Source organism: Lolium rigidum, chromosome 6 (assembly GCF_022539505.1).
Source record: "Lolium rigidum isolate FL_2022 chromosome 6, APGP_CSIRO_Lrig_0.1, whole genome shotgun sequence".
Lineage (NCBI taxonomy): Eukaryota > Viridiplantae > Streptophyta > Magnoliopsida > Poales > Poaceae > Lolium > Lolium rigidum.
In genome coordinates, this window is record NC_061513.1 from 91,114,967 (window position 1) to 91,136,867 (window position 21,901).

Here is a 21,901-nt window from a genome sequence, read left to right on the forward strand (position 1 = left end):
AACTCTAAAATGGGATTTTTTTTGCGAATAAGATTTTAGCATTAAAAGAAACAACGAACAAAACAAAGCACCCCAAGAAAAACAAAAATTACAACGAGATCCTTGAGAAGCCCTTCATATTCAACCTCTAGACCGTGTCGATAGCGCGCCGCCGCTGCCGCTCCTACCTGAGTCGGCCTTGTTGGTTGCGGACAGGACGTCACCGAACGGGTAAAACGAAGAAGAAGGAAGAACTGCCGATGAACCTCCTTGACGATCTGAAGATCCCCAGACGAAATTCTCGACGACCACACCACTCCCACAAGCCTCTCGACGTTGCCGCCCCTACAAATCTTAATCCTAAAAACAAAGAACGAAGTTCTCAAAATAGGGAGCGGAGCCCTCCCACCGACGAGGGCCGAAATCCACCGCGCCTCTATGGCCCAAAGGAAGTGGAGATGAGGCGGTCAGCGGCGGCGCCGGCAGGAGGCACGAGGACGAGATCCAATCAGTTGGGTCTCGTAACTTTAGGGTTTGTTCGTGTTCGTTATTGATCACTTTTTAGTTTGGTTTCTTCAACTTGTTGCAACATTGCAGCTTACTTAATAAAGGTGACACGAGCCACTTAGATCAAAACTAACACGTTTTCTCTACTAATTAAGTTCAAAACTGACATGTGTCACTTGGATGAACATCAAAGCGACTGTTTTGATCAGCTATCCGTATCTAGACTAGCTCGTGTGCTTTATGATTTGGAACATTTCACACATGACGAAGTAGGCCGTTGAGCAGTGAACAACTCACCACGCTGAGTCGCTGTCTCCAGAATCCAGATCCCCAACCAATAATCCAAACAAAAATGCAACACCAAGCACGTTGGATCCGAGATCCAGCCGACAACAACGCTTGCAGATGATACAAATCAACGATGTGCTGAGACGTCAAAGCTCTCAAGAATGAGCCAAAAAAAACGAGCATGTCATTAGGCTTTTGCCTGTGGAGCAAAGGGAGAGGCCAGTCGCACAAGGAATTTCAGCCTCGGTCGTTTTCAGGAGCCAATCTGGTCCGACTCAACTGTCAATCTGATCCCGACTAACTAGACAGGAAAGTGTTCTCGGCTCCAACCTTGCTACCTTCCGCTCTCTCACCAACAACAGGCCATACCTGTTATTGGAGTCACTTCAATCGGGTATATACCTTGGCTTCCGGCCTCCAGCACTACTAGAGTTTGTTTGTTTTGGTCAGGTGTTTGCCTCTGGGTTCAATACAAGGTGAGTTTGCATAACAAATTACATTTTAACTGTGCAGTGTGCCCTGCACCACTCATGTAAACTGTGCTGAAGTAATCAAATCATTCAAAAAGGCTCACAGATCTTGCTATTTTGAGCTAATGCGGCTGTGTTGTAGCCACCAAGTTTTTAAGAAAAGGAAATTAAACACAATGCTCTTCACAGCCAACACCAGACAAAGTCACCTCCAAACAGGACATGCAGGCAAAGATTGTATAGTTGAGACAGATGAACTGCCACCACAAAATCAGTTATATAAGCAAAGAGGAGGGTATTGGCAACTCACACAAAGCTGTACATTTAAATCATACATCTTCTGTAATGAACACAACGTACTCGAGAGGCCACTTTCCCACCCAATTTCCCAAGGAAAAGAGCATCATCAACTGCACCTAGTCTGCTATTCAAGTCATCAATATTTCAGGAAATTAGTTGATGAGAACTCAAATGCTACCAACAAAACAAAAAGGGGTATCAGCCAGTTTACGAGCCACAAACTACTGAATATCAGAGACCTATTCATGGAGGTATTCGAGACATGTTGTGCCTGTTTTCACCTACTGGAGGTTACAGTGATAGCATTGCATTTCAAGACAGCATTCCATATATTGGCAGCAGTGAGGAGATGAGTTGGAGTGGCCTTGCATGTTGCAAGCGTACCAGAATAATGATGGTTCACTGACGCCTCAAGCACAGAATAATACCATATGAAGTCTATTTTCAATATTAAAACCTCCCCTTTCGTTGCTTAACTTTTACTTGGTATATATAGGTAGACCTTGAACACCATGGATGCGACTGATTGCTTACTCTTATCGAGTTGGAAGCACAAAAACCTGGTTTAGGTGACTGCATTCACTGGATGTGTCAGCAGTGATACTCAGTAGATGTTCCATCTGATCGAAATGCAGCTTAACATATATTTTTCAACTGCTCACAGTTTTCATCTTTCTAAGCTAGCATTTCGTTTTGGGCATGTCCGTCTGTTATGCCCTCTTTCTGAGCAGAAACTACATGAATAAATACCTGAATTGGGACGGTTAACTTTCTTAGAAATATGCCCAGAAGTGCCAACCTCCACCCGTGGGGACCCAGGGCAGTTCTGACGGTTGTGACCCTTTTCACCACATAGGCTGCAATGCCGAGGCTGCCGCTGACGTTCATTGTCTGACTTTGGTTTCCCACATGTTCGGCTATTATGTCCCTTTCCCCCACATAACCGGCATCTGAACTGCACTCTGGTCGAATTTTCCCTCACGGTTGGGCAATAGAAGCTTCTATGTCCTTCTTGCCCGCATTTACTGCAGTAAAATTTCACCCCTGTGGAGCATCAGGTACCAAATGTTATTCAAGTAAACTGCAAGTTCCATTTTGGTGGGAAACCAGGCTAAAAAGAAGGCAATGAAGTAAGACAACAATTAATTCTGGTACTCCCTCCGTCCCACGAAGGTTGTACTCAGACAACCTTCGTGGGACGGAGGGAGTACTACCCAATAAACACAAAATGAAGAGGTGAATAAATGTACTAACTAAGAACATATAACTGCGTAAATCGACACAAGCTGAGAAAATTGTCAAACTTTTTGTGTGAGTAAAAGGAAAGGCAGTCCAGTCACCTTTCATGGCAACGCTTCTCTTGAGTCGATTCTCGGGATCCCTGAAGAATGCCTTTTGTTTTTCAGAAGCATCATTTCTTGCTGCAGGAGTACCTTTTGTTCTCTTTTATTAAAGCACGGAGGGGAAAAATAGATATCTGTCAGCGCCAGCTCAATTGCTCGCATTTAACAAGAGCATACAATTGCACCAATTGTCAGGACATCTGACCTTGATTGCAGCAACTCTTTGAGCATGCAATTTGGCATCTTGGTGTATAATCTTCATGTGTTTAGTAAACAATCCTGTTTTAGCATTCAGACTCTGCAATTATTATAAGCTCTTTAAAAGCCAAAAGCAACTATAAATATATAGCAATTAAAAAAAGTTTGGAAAGATGTATATTTCAAAATTGAAGCGGATATACAGTTAACTCTAATCAGGTATGTGGAATCTAATGCTGTATTTCAGCTGACCACTTCATAAAACCATATAAGTGTAATAGACCTAAAACGTATGCTGACAAGTAATTTCAGTGTGCAAGAAAGAACCACTTACTCTTAACGATCGACTAATCTTCATGGCAACTTCCGGAGATGGAGATGGATAAGTACGCTTTGATCTTTTTGAGGTGCTGATCTTTATATCTAGTTTGTCGACTTCATCATCTTCCTTTACTTTCAAGGGAGAACTACACAAGGGAAAGGGCAGCATCCTCACCCACCAATGACCGAAAACACTTTACCACACCTTTTGCAACAACCTAAGTATGTTCATTCAATTTGACATGCATGATCTACAACTGGGAATCGAAAATGATATTTTTTTAATCTATCATTATTACTATGTAAAAAAGGCATATCACTATCATTACTTTCTTTCTCGCAATGGAATTGTGTGTACTAGGTAATGCTGATGGTGATGGACCTTAGATAGTTTTAAGTCGTAATGAACATTTTAGTCAAACCTTTAAAGAGATTTGCCAACGAAAGATCTTTCTAAAGGCAATGTGATATAAAAAGCAACTAGCTGTTGGCTATAATGGACAAGGTGATACATGGAAGAGAGAGAGAGAAGAAAACACCTAGATAGAACTTCCTCCCACGGTTGTTCATCAATAGATTCTTGCCATATCACACATTCTCCATCACATTGCATACACATCCTAATACCCTAGAAATGCATAACAATGAACTGGTAAGTTTCTGAAAAGTGCATATATTAATTTACTTAGGGCGATTTACAAGAGATTGGGAAGGGTCACCTTGCCATTGCACATAGGGCAGTCCAAACTGGATCTATCTATCCCGCACTCTTTGCAAGGAGTGTATCCTCTACTCCTGCAATTAGGGCAAGGCAACTCTCGATAGTACTGCCCATTTGGACCAACCCAGGACCTCAGCTTCCCCTTCTCTGAAACCGGGGCAGTGTTCCTGCAACCAGGAAGTACTATTTTCATCAAGAGGCTACAACATAAAAACGAGATCTCGAATTCTCAATATCAAAGCCATTCATAGTATCCACTAAGAATGCCCAAACATGTTAAGAAGTTACCCATTTTCCATGGACAACCATTTACGTTCAGTACTGTCAGAATGACCTAGCTAATTGGCAGTATCGTTTGATTGGGTACATAATAATTCACATCTGTCGGTTTCAAAACTTGTACCCCGGCAAAGGAATTACTAATTGGGGAGGCCCTGATCATCTTCCTCTGACACCGGACACACCTCTCCCCTCTCATAACCATGTCATCTTTAACATCATCTGAATTCCCTGATCACCACCTAATGCACAAACCATTGTGCAGATGATAAAAATGCGAATGAAAGGGGGAAAGCATACTGCGATGTGCTGGGGTCGAGGTCTGGGCCGAGGAGGTCCGCCAAAGGGTCGTAGTGGAGCTGCAGCAAGGACACGAAAACAAACGGACACGACTGGCAGAGTCAGAACTATGAAGTGCGAATGGGCTTCGAAGCGAACGATGGACTACGTACCGGCGCCCCGCCGCCGTCGGCCGAGGAAGCGGCCGCGTGCCCTCGGCGGAGGTGATGTGCCGGCCGCGGCCTCGCCCGCGCCCGCTCCGGCCCCGGCGGCCTCCATCGAGCTGTGGACGGTGCGGGGCGCGCGTACGGAAGGCGCAGCAGCATTGTGAGGGGAGGTGAGGCGCCTGTCAGGCGTAAATTGAGGGCAGGAAGCGGTGGACTCGGCGTCTGTTGGCGGCACGACGGGAAGGGAGCGGCGGCGTAGCGCACCCGGAGCGCGGTGGCTGGTGGACGCGGTTGTTTGGCCGTCAGTTATGTGGCTGGCATTGCTCATCGATGGTGGGTCGGCTTTGGTCCGTGGCGCACGACGGAGGAGCCAAATCGGCTAGAAGCGCCTATGGGTGTGAGGTAAGGTTAAGGAAATAAGAGGTCACTTCGAATTAACGAAGCTATTAGGGTTTAAGGCAACCGGTTAGAAATTAAACAAGGTCATGCGTACAAACATTTACAAAGAACACAACACAACGGTCCGAATAATACAGGGAAGCCCCCTGAGCATCTTACAATCCAACATTACAATCAAACACCTAAGGAACTTGCAAGAAGACTACAACACTTTGACACCAAGACAATGAGCAGAGAAAGCACAACGAGGTCATTGTGATCGAGGAAGACATCTTGAGCCCTGGGACAACCCCAAAGCATGGCCACCTGAGGGGGGGGGGGCACCACACGACCAAAACCACCACCGCCTTTGGACAACCTAAGAGTAGGCGTGCAGCATGTCGATGCCGCCCAATATGCAGGATTTTGTGCTTCGCCCGGTAGGTGGGTCCGAGTGTAAACCTGGGACTTCAACCGCACCTTTAAGGAGGAAGAATGGCGCCTGAAGGTGTCGTTGCCACTAGGTCGGGCCGACCTAGGGTTTCCCTTGGTCCCGAGCAAACCACCAATACCCACCACGCTCCAGATAACCGCCGCTACCAACCAAAACTGGAGGGGAGAGAGAGAGAGAGGGGGAGAGAGAGAGAGAGAGAGAGAGAGAGAGAGAGAGAGAGAGAGAGGAAGAGGAAGACACGAACCATGGAGAAGAAGACATCCACCACGGTCACACCTCCCGAGAGGCCGAGTCCAACGGCCAGAGTCATCCGCGACCACGCCTGCCGTGAGAATGTCATTGCCTCACCCAGAGGGGCCTCACCTGAAGGTTTGCCACCCAGATACTGAAGTCCTCCACCATGGAGCAGAGCAATGAGATACTCGATGCCACCTTCCTGAATAGCGGTCGCACAGCCCGGCGGCCACCTCAGGCAATGCCCTGGATGGAGGAGGGAGTGGCGGCACTAGAGGGAGTGATGTGGGGGTGGGGGGAGTGACTTGGAAAATTGGTTGTGAGGTTCACCCTTGCATGATCTAAATTGCAATGCTACAAATCCATCAACATATTTTAGTATATGAATATTTAGATCTCTAAGCTTCTATGAAGTTTTGGCTTAAAATATAGTCGGTAGGCCCGGTTAAAAGAATCTATAGATATGAGAGTTAATTAATTCAAAATACTAAACAAATGTGACATCTTCCTTAGTTTTAATTCATATTGAGATGTGAACATTTTTGTATCCCAGATAATATTCTAAACGGGCCAATCCTTTAACTACGCCCCTCTTTATATAATTAATTTGGTTGAATTTGAAAATAGCTCTTTCAAAACTTCAACAAATATCATTAAAATATATATTTTTTAGTGGGACCGAGGTCCCCACTAGGCTGTACTTGGGTCCACCACTACTAATGATTTCTTTCTCTACCTTGGTAGGTACGTCATTCTCCGTCCTTGGTTTTTTGTTTGGCGTGTGTCTTCTCTGTGCTACTCTTCATCAGTTTCTCCTTGTTCTTCATTTTCACAATTATACAAATCTATTTTTTGTGGAGATCCAAATGACAAGTAAATTTATATGCCCTAAATTTTAAATTGGCTTCAACCTGTTCTTCCCGTCATTGACGTTAAATTCTCATCCCGCACGCTTGACGATCCAATCAATGAATACGCAACAACAAAATGGAAACTAATACTTGCACATGTTGTTATTCGTGGCTAGTAGCTAGTAGGGATGCAAAGCATCATCCGACCGCCCAAATCGATGGACAAAATCAGCTAATTTAGTGGTAACTTCTTTACGATTAGTTCAGTTTGTGCCATTCCTACTTTAGTGGGTTGAGTGCATGTATAGTTGTACACCGTCAGCCTGCTGTATGAGGTGTCATGTTAGTTTTTTATGACGTGGATGGGTGAGAACGAGAAGAGAGTGAAGGAGGGTGTCTGCTATTCTCCAAACGGTCGATAGTCATGACAATGGCTAGCTATAGACGGCAGATTGGCCATTGTATGGGAAGATAGCTCCAGAAGATATCTCATTGGCTAGATCCCACGTTAGTAGATGCTAACCGCTTCACGTCTGACATTGGGTCCCTCATTGGAATAAGCATGATTCAGAGTCGGTAGATTGATGAGCCAAGAGCGAGTCGATACATCTAAATTGTCAAAATCTCCTCATTCATGCAGAACAGGCTTATTTAGCGGAGCTTACCAATGTGGTTCTAGGTCGAGTTCCGAGTAGATTGCTTGTTGACCTACGATTAAAATACATAAATTGTTGGAGAAGTTGTCCATACTACCGTCTGTAAATGACGTGGAGACTCGTCGCAGACTGCGCCCAGTCTAAACCAATGGTGATGACTTAGTTTTTTTTTTAGGGAAAGCCAACACGGCATCTTTATTAATTATGAAATACATTTACATCATTTGCCAAGCGGCCAGTAAGAAAAATAGGGGGATCATCATGCCAAACAATTGACTGAGGTCCCTGTGCATTACATGCAAAAAATATGAGCCACTATATTGCTTTTTCTAGGAGAATGAACAGACTTAACACTAGCAAGACCTCTTGCTAAAAAGGATCATGTCCATACACGGGCACCAGACAACTTGGCATGGTTGGCCATGAAACCCAAGCGAAGGGCATGTGGCCCCATGCTCCAAGTCCCACGCTTCCGGGCGGGCTCTCTTTTTGTTAATTAACGGACATGTAATGACTTCCTCCTGCCACCTCACGGTGAGTCACGGCTAATCGGGGAGCCGTCCGCTTCGGGATCCCCAAAATTAGCAAATTGTAATCTTCGGGGAGCGGAGCCACCACTTTTCCCCTTCCCAAATCCACCTCGGCGGGCACCGCAGCGAATATCCACCGGTCGTGGCCCCTCCCCCAATGACGAGCGGGCCCAGGAAACAATCTCCCGACGACGACGGGCCATCCCTTTTTAAGCCGCCTATTTTCTCCTGTTCCACTCCATTTCCCGTTCCCGTCCCGTTCCCGTCCCCCCCCACACACAACAGCGCACACGAGCATAACGTTGGGACTGTGACATGTCGGCGGCTAGCTGGAGCATTCCGGCGATCCCGCGGGCCGTCCCGCCGGCGCGGGGCGGCCCGCACGCGCCCGGGGAGGCCTTCCTCGTGGCCGCACGGCCGCGGTGCCGCGCCGCGCCCAGGAGGCTGAGGCTCGGCCGAGGAGCTGGCGGCGTCGTCGTGGCCCGCGCCGGCGCGGCCGAGGTGCCCGTCGCCGGCTCCGGAGAGGCCGCCGTCGTCTTCTCCGACAAGTTCCCCCTGCGCCGACGCAAAACCGTAACCTCTTCTATGCCCCCCCGTTCTGTGGATTATGGCAAAACAAGGCTACGGCCTCCTCTTATTTTTCTGGCTGGTGGTAAATTTGATCCTGTGGTGTGTCCAGGTGGAAGGGAAGGCGTGGGTCAGGGTGGATGCGGAGCCGGATGGGGACGGCAAGTGCAAGATCGTCGTCGGCTGCGATTTGGAGGGGAAGTGGGTGCTGCACTGGGGCGTCTCCTACGATGGTGAGACTGGCAGGTATGGTATGCACACATTGGCAGTGAGGTTTGTCTTGCGATGCCAATGCACCTTCGGTGGCCCAGCCGTAGGTTGATCCATTAGTGAATGGTAGAGTAGACGATGTTTGATTCGGCTTTGGCTTCATTTAGGGGGGAATTTACGGACATGTTCATTTTCAAATTAAATTAACCTGGTGGGCAATGCAGCTGGACCCTAATCATAGAAAAATTAGCACAATAATTTAAAACATTGTTTCGTCACATAAGGGGCGGCTATTGGATCACATTGGTCGAATTGTAAATACTTCAAAAATACATGTTTCTTTTATTTGGAATATCACTGAAGGGTGAAGCACATTCTAATTAATAACTGCATGTTTGCACAATTGGGAGGAGATGTTTGCAAATTTTTTGTTGGAAGATCATGTTTGTATATTGGTGCGCGGCATGTCCCCTTGGTTCCTTTGGTGTTGTCTTGATATCCCCTTCTATCGTTGCTATTTCTAAATAAAATAATAATTTTTTTGAAGGCATATTTAGTGAAGATGGTGTGCTCCCCAGAATAATTGAAAATTGACAGTCGTAACTTCTTAACCTAATTTTCACCTTCGTTGACCAACTGCTTGGTTAAATCATCGGAAGAAGGGAAAAAAAATCCTTCGGTAAAAGCAATTTAATAACCAATTTCATCTTGCCCTGTTTCTCTTTATGTTTGCAGAGAATGGGACCAACCTCCTGAAGAAATCAGGCCTCCTGGTTCAGTTCCAATCAAGGTTATTCTAATCTTCTGAAAACTGCCCAAGCACTCAAAACAGTTTTCAGCTATTGACACTGCCATATGGTTGTCTGTGTCACACTAACTTGCTAGGAACCTCTTTCTGATTTAACCTTATCTACAATTCTAATATTTAGAATCTCAAACACTGAACAATATTTGGAACTTCCAGGACTCTGCAGTCGAAACACCACTGGAGATTTCACACAGTTCAGAAGGGTGTGTGCTTCATGAAGTGGAAATCAAATTCGATAAGGACACTCCAATTGACGTTATCAATTTTGTTCTAAAGGTTCAAACTTTACACGATTGTATTGCTGTCAATTTATTTCCTAGGCAGCTCGTATATCTTACCTTACTAGATTTTATCACAACTCTTACTATAAATATATGACCCGTCAATTCAATTTAAATTAAAACTATCACTGAAGGGAGGGTGTCTATTGGAAAGTTGTGTATGCATTCTTTAGTTGTATTGTATAAGGAAAGTATATCGTGTACCACAACATGTATATCTCTCTCCATAATGAAGAGAGTACAAAACATATACCTCATCCGGGCTGAATGTTTTGATTGACCAATATGTTAGGTTCATTGCTCTTGGTTTTTGGGGTTTAAGGGTTTATTATTCAGCTTTTCGAAAAAGAAACAGCTTTTCAGTTTTAATGCCTCAGTTGATTGTTGCTTTGTTATAGGAAGAGGGAACAGGTGCATGGTTTCAACATAAGGGAGGAGATTTCAGAATACCATTAAGTGGGTCCCTCAAGGATAAAGATTCATCAGGAGCAAAACAAGGTATTTGTGTCTACCCAGGTTGAGTCTCAGTGACAATTACTTTCTCTTGGATTATCATTATTGTAGGGCCTTAAGTACTCTGTATTTCAGCTGTTTGGTTATTAGGTTGGAGAAATATGTTTTCTTCAGCGGAAGTACTATTATCCCAATGTGCAATACGCACTTATTTTGACATCAGAAACCTGAGCTATGCTTCCCGTAAAAAAAAAACGTGAGCTATGCAACAGGATATTTGAAGTGCAACCGTTGGTTATCCTTGCCCACTATGATGAACCACAGAGGTTTGGGAATGAGTTTGTCAACCCGGGATCAGAGTTTGCTCCTCCTGGAGGGCAGCACAACTGAAGACGACAAACATAAGTGGCCCAGGGAGGAAACGGTGGTGGCGAAGACAAGACCCTCACCCGTACCGTTGGTGTTATGATACCATGTCTTGTGACTAGAACTTACTGTATTGCACATCCCAAAGGAACAAAATATATCACAATGATTCAAGGTCAACACCCAAACTGTAGACCAAGAAAGGCATAACACCGTCAGAAAAATGAATACTGTTGCATTGAAATTTTGCTCCATTTCCCCTTTGTTCATGGCAAAAGTATAGTTCTGGAAGTATGTTTCAGCACACATGGGAAAAATAAACTGTGGGCTTTCACTTAGTTATTCTCTGAAAGTATACCATATAAGCAATGGACTTTCACTTGCATAAACCAAGTAAATCCTTTTTTTAGAAATCGCAGTTGCAAGCAACGACCATAAATCTGCTATTGTTGTCTTTGTGGATGACAACTTGTTTTGTCCTCGGGTAAATTACTGTTTTGCAGTAGTCAGTAGCATTCTCAGAGAACATGGTATTTTTCTGACCGAAAAATTATACAGCATTGGCTTTCAAAAGCTGAAGTATCTGTTTTTTTGGGGCCTCAGTAAAAGCTATCTAACATATTGAATTCTCTTATGTCTTAGGAGATAAACTTGAAGGGTCAAATGCTCAGCCAAAAGAAACTGTACCTGAGGATAAAGGTCCAAACAGAAAGTTTATTTCACAGTTCTATGGTGAATATCCGATATTAAAATCAGAGTATGTTGAGAACTCTGTATCTGTTACTGTGACGGAAAACAGCGAGACAAATAAAAGTCGCGTGGAATTCGATACTGACATTACTGGAGATGTTATCATTCATTGGGGAGTTTGCAAAGGCAATACCATGACTTGGGAGATCCCACCAGAACCACATCCACCAAAAACGAAGATCTTCCGACAGAAAGCTCTGCAGACCTTGCTAGAGGTAAGGAAATAACCTTGAGCCCTTGGTAGACGGAGATATGAAATTGGATTGTGTTAAGTTATAGCATGCAAAGGAGTAAATCATATGATGCCACTTGTATATCTTATTATTTTCTGATTCAACTATACACTAAAACTGGACATTAATCCATTTGCACTTTGGGAATTGTCTAGACTAGAATTATGGCAGGTGTTTACCATGGATTATCCATATGATAAGACTAAGAATGTTTTAAATGCATGATAGTTTGTATGTAGTGCATAAATGCTTTTTGCAAAAATTGAAAAGCAAAGGTGGGCATGGTATTATTCACTTTTCCATAAACTGTGTTTACTCTTCAAAACTTCTCTAATATTTTTGATATCCTTGCAAGATATTGCCCTGTAATATCTATTTGTTTCTAAGAGGGTCACTTTGTTTTATCATGACCCTTTTACTAGGAAAATTGTACAAAGCAAGCTCAGGTCTTTTAGATGTCAATAAATTTTGGAACTGGAATTTACTGAAGTACTCCCTAGTAAAGTTGGCCCTCTCGTGCAATTATTTCTTTAGGGTATAGGGTTTATAATTCCATCATAATGGGTTGCCAATGGTGGTGGTTGGTTCTGCTGCTGTTGTGATCACTGATCGCTTTGGCGGGCCTTTTTCTTTTCTTCTCTTTGGCTGTGTGCATCCTTGATGTCTCGACTAGCTCTTGACATTATGTTGTTGCAGAGGCTGGGTGTAATTGGTGTCAGCTTGATATTAGTATATTCCCTTTATCGAAAGTGAATGGGTTGCATTGGTTTTCGGGTGAGAAATGTTCTGCAGAAGTGCAGAACCATGGAGCTGTGGCTTCACCCTTCTAAGAGTGCTACTTTTTTTTTTTTTTTTTTTTTTGCTTTTTTGTTGCATTCAGATCCAGTAACTTTAGCTTCCAGAAACAGCAGTTAACCATTCCTATTCACACATCTTCCTCATGCTGCAGCAAAAAACTGATGGATCAGGCAACACTATATCATTCTTACTGAATGCTGATTACTCGGGTCTTGTTTTCATTCTCAAACTTAATGAGGATACTTGGTTGAGAAATCTGGAAAGCAACTTTGATTTCTATATTCCTCTTACGAGAGTGGACCAAATTGGAAGCACTCAAGAGCCTCGTAAGGCTGATGAACATAAGCTTGATGATAAGTCTTCGCAAACCGATGGCCTGATCAGTGATATAAGAAATCTGGTAGTTGGCCTATCATCTAGAAGAGGTCAACGAACAAAGAATAAAGTTCTGCAAGAAGATATCCTTCAAGAAATCGAGAGGTTAGCAGCTGAAGCGTATAGCATTTTTAGGAGCCCCACTATTGAGATTGCAGAGGACTCTGTTTACATTGATGACCCAGAAAGCGTGAAACCAGCTTGTTCTGGCACTGGATCTGGATTTGAAATATTATGCCAAGGATTTAACTGGGAGTCACATAAGTCAGGAAAATGGTATGTTGAACTTGGTACGAAAGCCAAGGAGTTGGCATCACTAGGTTTTACAATTGTATGGTCACCACCACCTACTGATTCTGTATCACCTGAAGGATACATGCCAAGGGATTTATACAACCTAAATTGCAGGTATATTTGTTTGTGCAAAATAATTATATTCCTTAGAATAATTTCTATTTTATAATTGCATACATTTAGTAGTACCACCTTATTTTATTCAATCTATTTCTGTTATGTGTCATAGTATCTCCTTTGCTGGTCCCTTATAAATGACGTCAGTCTGTAAATGTTCTAACCAGTACCAGGTTTAACTACTTTGAGCTTCAACAAAATAAGTAACTTGATTAACAAATCTCACATGCCAAATGTCTCGACGCATTTTTTTCAAGATGCAAGAGACTATGCTAGCAGTTAAATGTGAGATATGACTTCTTCAAGTTGTAAATTCTTTATCCTGTAATGCCTTTCAGAACTTTACTGGTAAGTACACCACTCATGGATGTAGATCTTTTATATGTGCACTAAATATTTGAGACCCTATTTCCTTCCAAGGTAAGTGCAAGCACTGCCATGATACTGTTTCCTGCATGATTTGTTCATTCTGTTAGTTGGTCAGAAGAAGAAATTTGGCGAACAAATGTCTTGTCATGTACCCATCCGAGTTATTTGTGTTTCTTCTTGTGTAATTCCTGTTAGTGTAATGGATGCCAATATGCAAAGTACGGAACTGTTTGGTGATTGCTGAGTAACTGATCAGAGGTTTTCCACCTCGGAATGAATGAGCTCAGTTCTGTACCAGATGACTGATGGGGCTATGTAGTAAATGCAGTGACTCTGATGTATATTCATTGTTCTGCATATCTTGCTACTGACTAGCACTTTGGTTAATAAATGAGGGAGACATTACTAATCTTGCTGTAAATTTGTACTGAGTTCTTCTGAATTTATCTCAACCTCATCATGTGAGCTGATGCTAAGCATTACCATGGTACCATCTATGTTTCAGATATGGAACCATGGAAGAGTTGAAGCAGCTTGTGAATATTTTTCATCAAAATGGCATGAAGGTTCTCGGTGATGCTGTCCTAAATCACAGGTGTGCTCAGTTTCAGAATCAAAATGGTGTCTGGAATATTTTTGGTGGGCGTATTAACTGGGATGACCGAGCGGTTGTTGCTGATGATCCACATTTCCAGGTGAGTCTTTTCCTTGCTAGGGAAACTTAATTAGAAGACTTGGAATATATAATTCTTAAGTCCGATCTGATTCTATAACATCATCACCTCGTGGGGTTATTTGGGTCTTCTGTTGCGCCACTATACTTTATAATGAAAACACGTAAAATGGGTTATATCATTGTTTTTTCGAGAAAACGCAAAGGACCTTTGCGCTTCATTTCATTGAAAAGGTAGAATAAGGTTTACAACCTCCTAGGAGGTGGGATACATTGTTTGGTACAAAAAGATCAGTGCACATCCCAGGTGGGATACATGGGTTATATCATTCTTCCTCATGGATAATAATTTATTTCACCAATATTTATCCTTGGTGGGGGGCTTGCTGAAGTTATGCAGACAAAAGCTTAATTCAATCAACAAAATGATGCTTGAAGATAGTCTCACTGAGTGACCTACAAATTCCGATTAACTCTTTGCCTTTTTGACTTGCATTTTCTTACCTTTTCAGTGATGAAAATTAGTGCAAAATTAGCGTTCATGCTTAAGTTGCACAAAGAACTTCATGGAACTTGACCCGTGTTCTAAAAAAAGAACCAGCTTCAGCAGCCAATTGAAAATTACTAGGTTCTACATCTGTTAACGTTATGCCTATTCGTGTTCAAAATCTTGTGTTCTAGGGAAGAGGAAACAAGAGCAGTGGAGATAACTTCCATGCTGCACCAAACATTGATCACTCGCAAGATTTTGTGAGAAATGATCTTAAAGAATGGCTTCGCTGGATGAGGTATGTTATCCTTTCATTTCTTGGCAAAAGCTCCCATTTTCTCATGCTTAACTGTCCGTTAATACATTAGCTGTCCAAAATGTTATTATAGTGCAGCATCCACATGTAACAGATTTATAGATTCGGTACATGCATGTTTTACTTGTCTAATTTGCAGCTGTTAGTTACTGTGACTGCTATCGTCAACTCTGACGATGAAAACGCTAGTTAGTTGGTATGGATACTGTATGAGCACACCAGAGAATGGGGGATGGGGGATATGATCTGAGAAGATAAGAAGCAGATAAATAGATCTGGAATTAAGAGTTCCATCTGTTGCCCGTCCTGTTACACTGTGTCTCTACACCAACAACAAAGCCTTTTGTCCCAAGCAAGTCCGGGTAGGCTAGATATGAAACCCAAGAAACATATGGAAGCCAAAATGCAAAAAAGAGAGAATAGTGAACAAAATACAAGTAAACGACGATTCTGGTACATGGATTGCCGATCTCCACACAGTCCTACCAAGAGCCAAATAACTTAAATCCCTCAAGTCCCTTTTTACCTCCTCCTCCCAGGTCAACTTTGGATCTCCTCTGCCCTTCTAGTATTTTCCCTACCCTTTAGAATCCCACTATTAAATGGTGCTTTTGAAGGCCTCCGCTGGATAGGCCCAAACCACCTTAGTCGGTGTTGGGACTAGCTTGTCTTCAATCGGTGCCACCACTACCCTATCACATATTACTTAGTTCCTTATTCGGTCGTTTCTTCTATGGCCACACATCCACCATAGCATGCACATCTATGTGACACAATCCACATATCCTATCACATGTTTTATTCATAGGTGTTCTGTTTGAATTGCAGAAAGGAAGTTGGATACGATGGATGGAGACTTGACTTTGTTCGTGGCTTTTGGGGTGGATATGTCAAAGACTACATGGAAGCAACTGAACCATACTTTGCAGTAGGAGAGTACTGGGACTCTCTCAGTTATACTTATGGTGAAATGGATTATAATCAAGATGCTCACAGGCAGAGAATTGTTGACTGGATAAATGCTACAAATGGAACTGCTGGTGCATTTGATGTCACCACTAAAGGAATACTTCATATGGTAAGATTTCAAAGAAATTTGTTAAACTTCTACTATATTGCTTATGGATGCTTTTGTTGTCATATGCATCATGAAGCATTGCCTGCCTGCTTGGTTTTATGTATTGTTATTTTATTAATTAATGTTTTTACAGGAGGATCTTGTTATATTATGAATTGACAATTGAGTATTTTCTCTACTATCAGTTATCAACTTCAGTGTGATACGCAGATGCAAGACCATCATGATGTCAATTAATTAAACTTGCATTATGCATGATTTTCCCATTCTATTAAATGTTGATAAATCTGTTGTAAAGTGGTTCCTTGAGGAGATTTGACCCATGAAAGATTTTGATCATCGCCTTGCCCATCATTTGTTTGTTTACTGGATGAAGTTGTGTACTCCTTTCCTAAGTTTTCTTCTTGCTATTGTTTCTGCACCTGTAATATGGAATTTCCTTATGTTGCACAGGCACTGGAAAGATCTGAGTACTGGCGCTTGTCTGATGAAAAAGGAAAACCACCTGGAGTATTGGGTTGGTGGCCTTCACGTGCAGTCACATTTATAGAAAATCATGACACTGGTTCCACTCAGGTACCGCTACTCTCTAGATAGTAGATACATGTCATGGGCATGAACCCAGACCCTAGCAAGCCCCCTAAAACAACTATTGCTCAGAACCCTGGACAAGTAGATATATGCTAGTTTAATTGTATTATTTGCATAGAAATAGTCAATAATTCATCGAGTTACATGCCATGCTATCTGGGTAAGTGGGTATCCTGCCATCTGCATCTAGCCTTTATAATAATGATCAGGGCGTGTCTGCCTTATCCTTGCTTATTTAATGTTGCTCAGTTTCTGTTTTTAAATGTCTTTCTTACTTCATTATGGTTGAAATCTTCTGAATTAGAAGTCCCTAATCTTGAGAATTCGGGTAAAAATGAACTGAGGTCCAGTTACAGTCTAAGCCATCACCCTCCCGAACTGCAATATCCAGAATCTGAAAGTTTTTCTATAGCCCCTAACATTGTTTTTTTATAACTGTAGGGTCATTGGAGATTCCCCTATGGTATGGAGATGCAAGGATATGCGTATATCTTGACGCATCCTGGCACTCCTGCAGTCTTCTATGATCACATCTTCTCACACTTGCAACAAGATATTGCCAGATTAATCTCTGTCAGACGCCGTCTAAAGATTCAGTGCCGCAGCAAGGTATAGAACATATACAAAAAGAAACTGTATAAGTTCCTACATTTTCCCCCTTCTACACCATGTTCATATACGCAATGACAATTTTTTTTAATGTGGTTGTAATATATGCATGATCTACAGATCAAGATACTCAAGGCAGAACAAAATTTATATGCGGCTCAGATTGATGAGACGGTTACAATGAAGATTGGCAGTGGACATTTTGAGCCAAGCGGTCCCATAAACTGGACTGTTGCGGTAGAGGGGCACGATTACAAGATCTGGGAAGCGCCGTCGTAGATGTCATTTCCTGACGACAACTGCTCAGTATATAATCTAATAGTAGCATATAGATTGGAAGAGATGGCATCGGAATGCAGTGGCTGGCAAGCCCTGGTTACGATTGCAATGGCAATGGCAGCATTTTCCCTGCAGCAAAGCTTTCACACAAGTGGAAATATATGTATGAATTTGAGCAGTTTTATATCTATGCAAACCATTCTTCCCCACTGAAGGCAAATTGCCCGCTTATTTGGAGAGGCACCTCCACTTTGTTGGATCTATTGTAAGATCATAGATTAAACATTTACAATAAAGTACATAATATTCGAGTCCACTTTGTTGGATCTATGTAAGTAACATACATTTGCAATAAGGCACATATATTCAAGTAGTATATTAAACTGGGTGTAGTGTATTCATAGAAGTGTAGTTCAGTGTAATGCATGACAGCAGATAGAGGCAGAGTGCAGCTTCGTGGTTGGAGATTACAAGGATCCAATCATTGTGTGAAGTGTATCACAAAGGATAGTGGGTTAAATTATCCCAATAGAGGCATATCAAGATCCAAAAGCAATCACAAGAAAAATGTAAGCTTCATGCATTAGCCAACGCAAACAACAGATAGAAATGGCTAGTGTAAGCCATTTATAAAGATTTGGTTCAAACATAAAGCAAGCTATGGACATTGAGCAGTTCTTACTCAAAATGACACTAACGAAAGGACAAGTTGCAGAATCTACTCCCTCCGGTCTCTTTTAATTGACTCGGATTTAGTACAACTTTGTACTAAATTTGAGTCAATTAAAAAAGAACGAAGGAATAGATACCATGTCGAACTAAAATCGAGCTGAGAGGTTAATTCGACTCATTTCAGAGATCTTAGGTGCTAATATGGAAACTAGTACTACCGCCATACTAGAACTAGAGAAGGGTTCAGCATCAGTCATCAGGGCTTAAGAACCAGCGAGAGCCCAATCTTGGAGCTCTTCTCGATCGCCTTGGCGTCGAACTCGGTGGAGATGGTCAGCAATGACTTGGGCCTCCATTCGTGCTGGATGAGGCCAGTGACCATGCCTTTGTTGTTGTAGCGTGCCTTCACGGTGGTCAGAGGGTCCAAGGAGTGCTGCAATGCAACGGTGGACGTGTTCTCCTTGCTCGAGAAGCTGTGGGTCAGCTCCCCTCCGACAGCGGACTGCTTGTTCACCATGTAGTAGCTGGACGCAGTCAGGCTGTCCCCTTTGTTGTTCCTGAAAAGGGAAACCATTCATCGTTCGTACCCAAAAGGCAATGCAGTTCATCCGTGGATATACCGCAGGGATGGGGAAAGGCTATGGGGTCATTTAGAAGCAAAAACTTACAGCATCACGGATGCAACAAGATCTTCTTTGGTGAGACTCACTCCAGCATTGTACTTGGTCCAATCCCCAATTGCAGTATCATAGGCAACGTCCCCACCAACAGCAACATATTTGTTGCCAACCACACCAGAAAAGTTAATCAGAGGTTTGGAGTTCATGCCAACACCAAGACTGAGACCAGCGTAATCATTCTGGTACTGGAGTTCATTCTGCAAGAACAAGGTACAGATCAGTCTAAAACAACAACTATAAAACACCAAACAAAACCTGGAAAACCACAAGCTGTGTACCTTTCCAGGTGTCTTGAATGGATAAGAAATTGCTGTAATATGCTTCATGCCCGGTACACGAGGATACTCAGTTGTGCCTGTGATTAACACCTGAAGAAAAGAAACATTAAACAGACAGTAGTAGAGAAACAGTAGTTTAAACAATCACATTTGTCGTCATAATGTGGAACACTTCTCTTACAATCACATTCCACAGAGAAAAAAAGGATACATCCAAAAACTTACTTGAGAGTCTGAATTTGCTTTCACATCAAGTTTGACATTGTTGTACTTAAACTGGGTCTGGATCTCGCTAAGGATAGCCTCATCTTTCTTTGTGCTCGTAGCAGTGATTGCCTGTATAGAAAAATGAACAACTTATCATCGGTTTATTATAGTTTCCCGATCCCATCTTGTGTAGAATTAAAAGCTCAATACAAGAGCTAAACTTTACAAAAATATCCAGGGTTAACAAGAGTTCCATTGGTAATCTAGAGAAGATCTGGGATATTTTTTGATTTGCCACACTTTTCTTTGAAGTGTCAAATAAAACAAAATAAACCAGTACTTTTTTGTCGAATCTAGTAATAAGTGGTGTAACATTCTAAGGGTCGGTCTAGCGGGCGGCCGCATGCTCGGTAGTCCATCTGAGCGGTCAACCCAAAAAAGGAATTAGCCTCAAGTTCCCTGCCCAAGCGTTCACCAGTTTAGAAAGTAATTAGCCTGACAGAAAAGGAAAATCAACACCGCTTCAAGCATGCACATTAATTTTCCTTTTCAAATATTTAAAATCATATAACTTTTGCACCAGATATCGAAATTAGGATCCGCTTTCACTTTTGAATTACTTGCGGTGAGCTCTTCAAAACTAGATTTCATTTCTATGTATTTTGATAAAGTTTTTTCTAAAGCAACTTCTACGTGCGACAAAGCAATTATAATGCGAGACGATGCAACTTTAGTGTGGGGCGAAGCAACTTTGCTGCGCAGCGTAAATCTACATTCACAACGAAAGTTGCATCGCTGGACACCAAAGTTGCTCAGCCATCCATCAAAATTTATTCGGTGGGCACCAAAGTTGCTTCGATGGATGCCAAAATTGGGCCGTCACAAACCAAATTTGCTCTGTCGAGTACCAAAGTTGCTCAGGACACTAAAATTGCTCGGTCGGGCGCCAAAGTTGCTCGTTCGCGCATGATAGTTCCTATGTTGGCACCAAAGTTGTGTCCCCGGACACCAAAGTTGCTATGTTGGCACCAAAGTTATGTCGTCGGGCACCACTCGTCCCACATTGAAATTGCTCCAATGGACACCAAAATTGTTGTCGAGCACCAAAGTTGTGCTTTCATGTACCAAAAAATGTACATGTTCGTTGCACACAAAAGTTGCTTTGCGGCACACGAAAGTTGTTTTACTACACAACAAAGTTGCTCGGTCGCACATCAAAGTTGCTGTTTAAAAAAAATCGTCAAAACATATGAAAATGTGGTCTAGTTTCGAAGCTCTCGTCGTGGGGATTCTAGAAGTGAAAACGGATTGTAATTTCGCCGCACGATTTAAAAGTTACAGCTTTTTTAAAAACAACACATAATATCAGCTAGCCTACCATTTATGCGACAGCTGGACGCATGGAGCTGTGGCGTGGTGTTGCGTCCGCCCAGAACATTTATTTGGCACGCGTCCGCCGGAAAGAATTCAGGACATTCTAATTGCTAACTTTCTGACGGTTATCTGTCATCATCTACTTATTCCCTGATGTAATCAGTATCAACAAAAATCAAGTTGCAACAAGCCAGAAATCCTAGATCAAGCAGATCTAGAACAAAATGCTGATGCCCGAATGTTCCAACAACGTAAGACAGTCAGATACTAAACAATAATTCAGGGCAACACATATTTAATATCAGGGCACTGCTTGGGCGAGATGCCCTAATAAAGGCTAGGCTTTGTCTCAAAAAAAATATCAGGGCACTGCTTGTTGCCTCCTACGATCGTGGTCATTACTTCATTCACATGGTGAAAAAGAACCACCGATCCCAAATATGTCTCTGTCGCTAGAATCCACGAAAACAAACAATACATGCACACCTGAAACTCGCACAAATCTTAACCTAAGAATTGAAATCATGCATGAATAACTGCATGTTCTATCCAAGCTGCGTTCAACATTACAGAAGGCATATCCTAAACGCATGTACCGGCTAAGCCGTAAAAACACCACAAGACTAGCACCATTGCACCGACACAATGTTCATGCATAAGAATCATATTATAAACTTAGTATCCGAGACAGGACTGCTAACAACGATTGAACTAAGAAACTCAATATCACGCCCCATTCACCAACTAATCCAAGGCACCGACACAATGTCCACTAACACCATCTAATCTCAAGATTCACCCAGCCATCTAAAATCGAACCCAAACCGTTATAAACTACCATCGGATCACGGCATCGCGCGAGCCAAGCGTTCCACACGGGAAACCACGAAAAACAACTGACAAGCAAGCAGAGAGATCGATAATACTCACGGCTCCGTTTTCGGCGTAAGTGGTGAGGGTGAACTTCGGGTCCATGTTGAAATCCTTGTTCAGAAGATCTGCAAAACCACCGAGAACAGAAGCCGCAACCAGAGATTAGTCACTTTTGTAGTAAGGGGCCGGGAAGCGGTTAGTCCAT

General features: G+C 42.6%; 3 protein-coding genes across 4 annotated transcripts; 1 reads left to right on the plus strand and 2 right to left on the minus strand.

Annotated features, from left to right (window-relative positions):
• Positions 1-1,467: 1,467 nt before the first annotated feature.
• Positions 1,468-5,011, minus strand: LOC124662951 (zinc finger CCHC domain-containing protein 9-like). The gene is made up of 8 exons (XM_047200725.1): positions 4,859-5,011; positions 4,707-4,765; positions 4,126-4,294; positions 3,946-4,034; positions 3,420-3,552; positions 3,093-3,185; positions 2,885-2,987; positions 1,468-2,588 (listed from the first exon to the last, which is right to left on the minus strand). Exons 1-8 carry the CDS (start codon positions 5,009-5,011, stop codon positions 2,212-2,214), a joined length of 1,176 nt encoding a protein of 391 aa, XP_047056681.1. The 3' UTR covers positions 1,468-2,211.
• A 3,223-nt stretch (positions 5,012-8,234) lies between these two features.
• LOC124668580 (alpha-amylase 3, chloroplastic-like) lies at positions 8,235-17,997 on the plus strand. Of its 2 annotated transcripts, none has more exons than XM_047205689.1 (13): positions 8,235-8,528; positions 8,635-8,768; positions 9,468-9,522; positions 9,697-9,816; positions 10,220-10,319; positions 11,283-11,605; positions 12,573-13,204; positions 14,082-14,271; positions 14,931-15,037; positions 15,884-16,133; positions 16,587-16,709; positions 17,166-17,333; positions 17,454-17,997. In XM_047205689.1, the coding sequence occupies exons 1-13, from the start codon at positions 8,271-8,273 to the stop codon at positions 17,610-17,612; spliced, it is 2,619 nt and encodes an 872-aa protein (XP_047061645.1). In that variant the 5' UTR covers positions 8,235-8,270; the 3' UTR covers positions 17,613-17,997. The 2 variants fall into 2 exon arrangements, with proteins under 2 accessions (XP_047061645.1, XP_047061646.1); XM_047205690.1 differs by having other exon boundaries at positions 11,286-11,605.
• A 158-nt stretch (positions 17,998-18,155) lies between these two features.
• Positions 18,156-21,816, minus strand: LOC124666541 (mitochondrial outer membrane protein porin 4-like). Its single transcript, XM_047203884.1, has 5 exons — positions 21,754-21,816; positions 19,468-19,578; positions 19,243-19,332; positions 18,953-19,161; positions 18,156-18,841 (listed from the first exon to the last, which is right to left on the minus strand). Exons 1-5 carry the CDS (start codon positions 21,796-21,798, stop codon positions 18,541-18,543), a joined length of 756 nt encoding a protein of 251 aa, XP_047059840.1. The 5' UTR covers positions 21,799-21,816; the 3' UTR covers positions 18,156-18,540.
• Between the last annotated feature and the right edge of the window lie 85 nt (positions 21,817-21,901).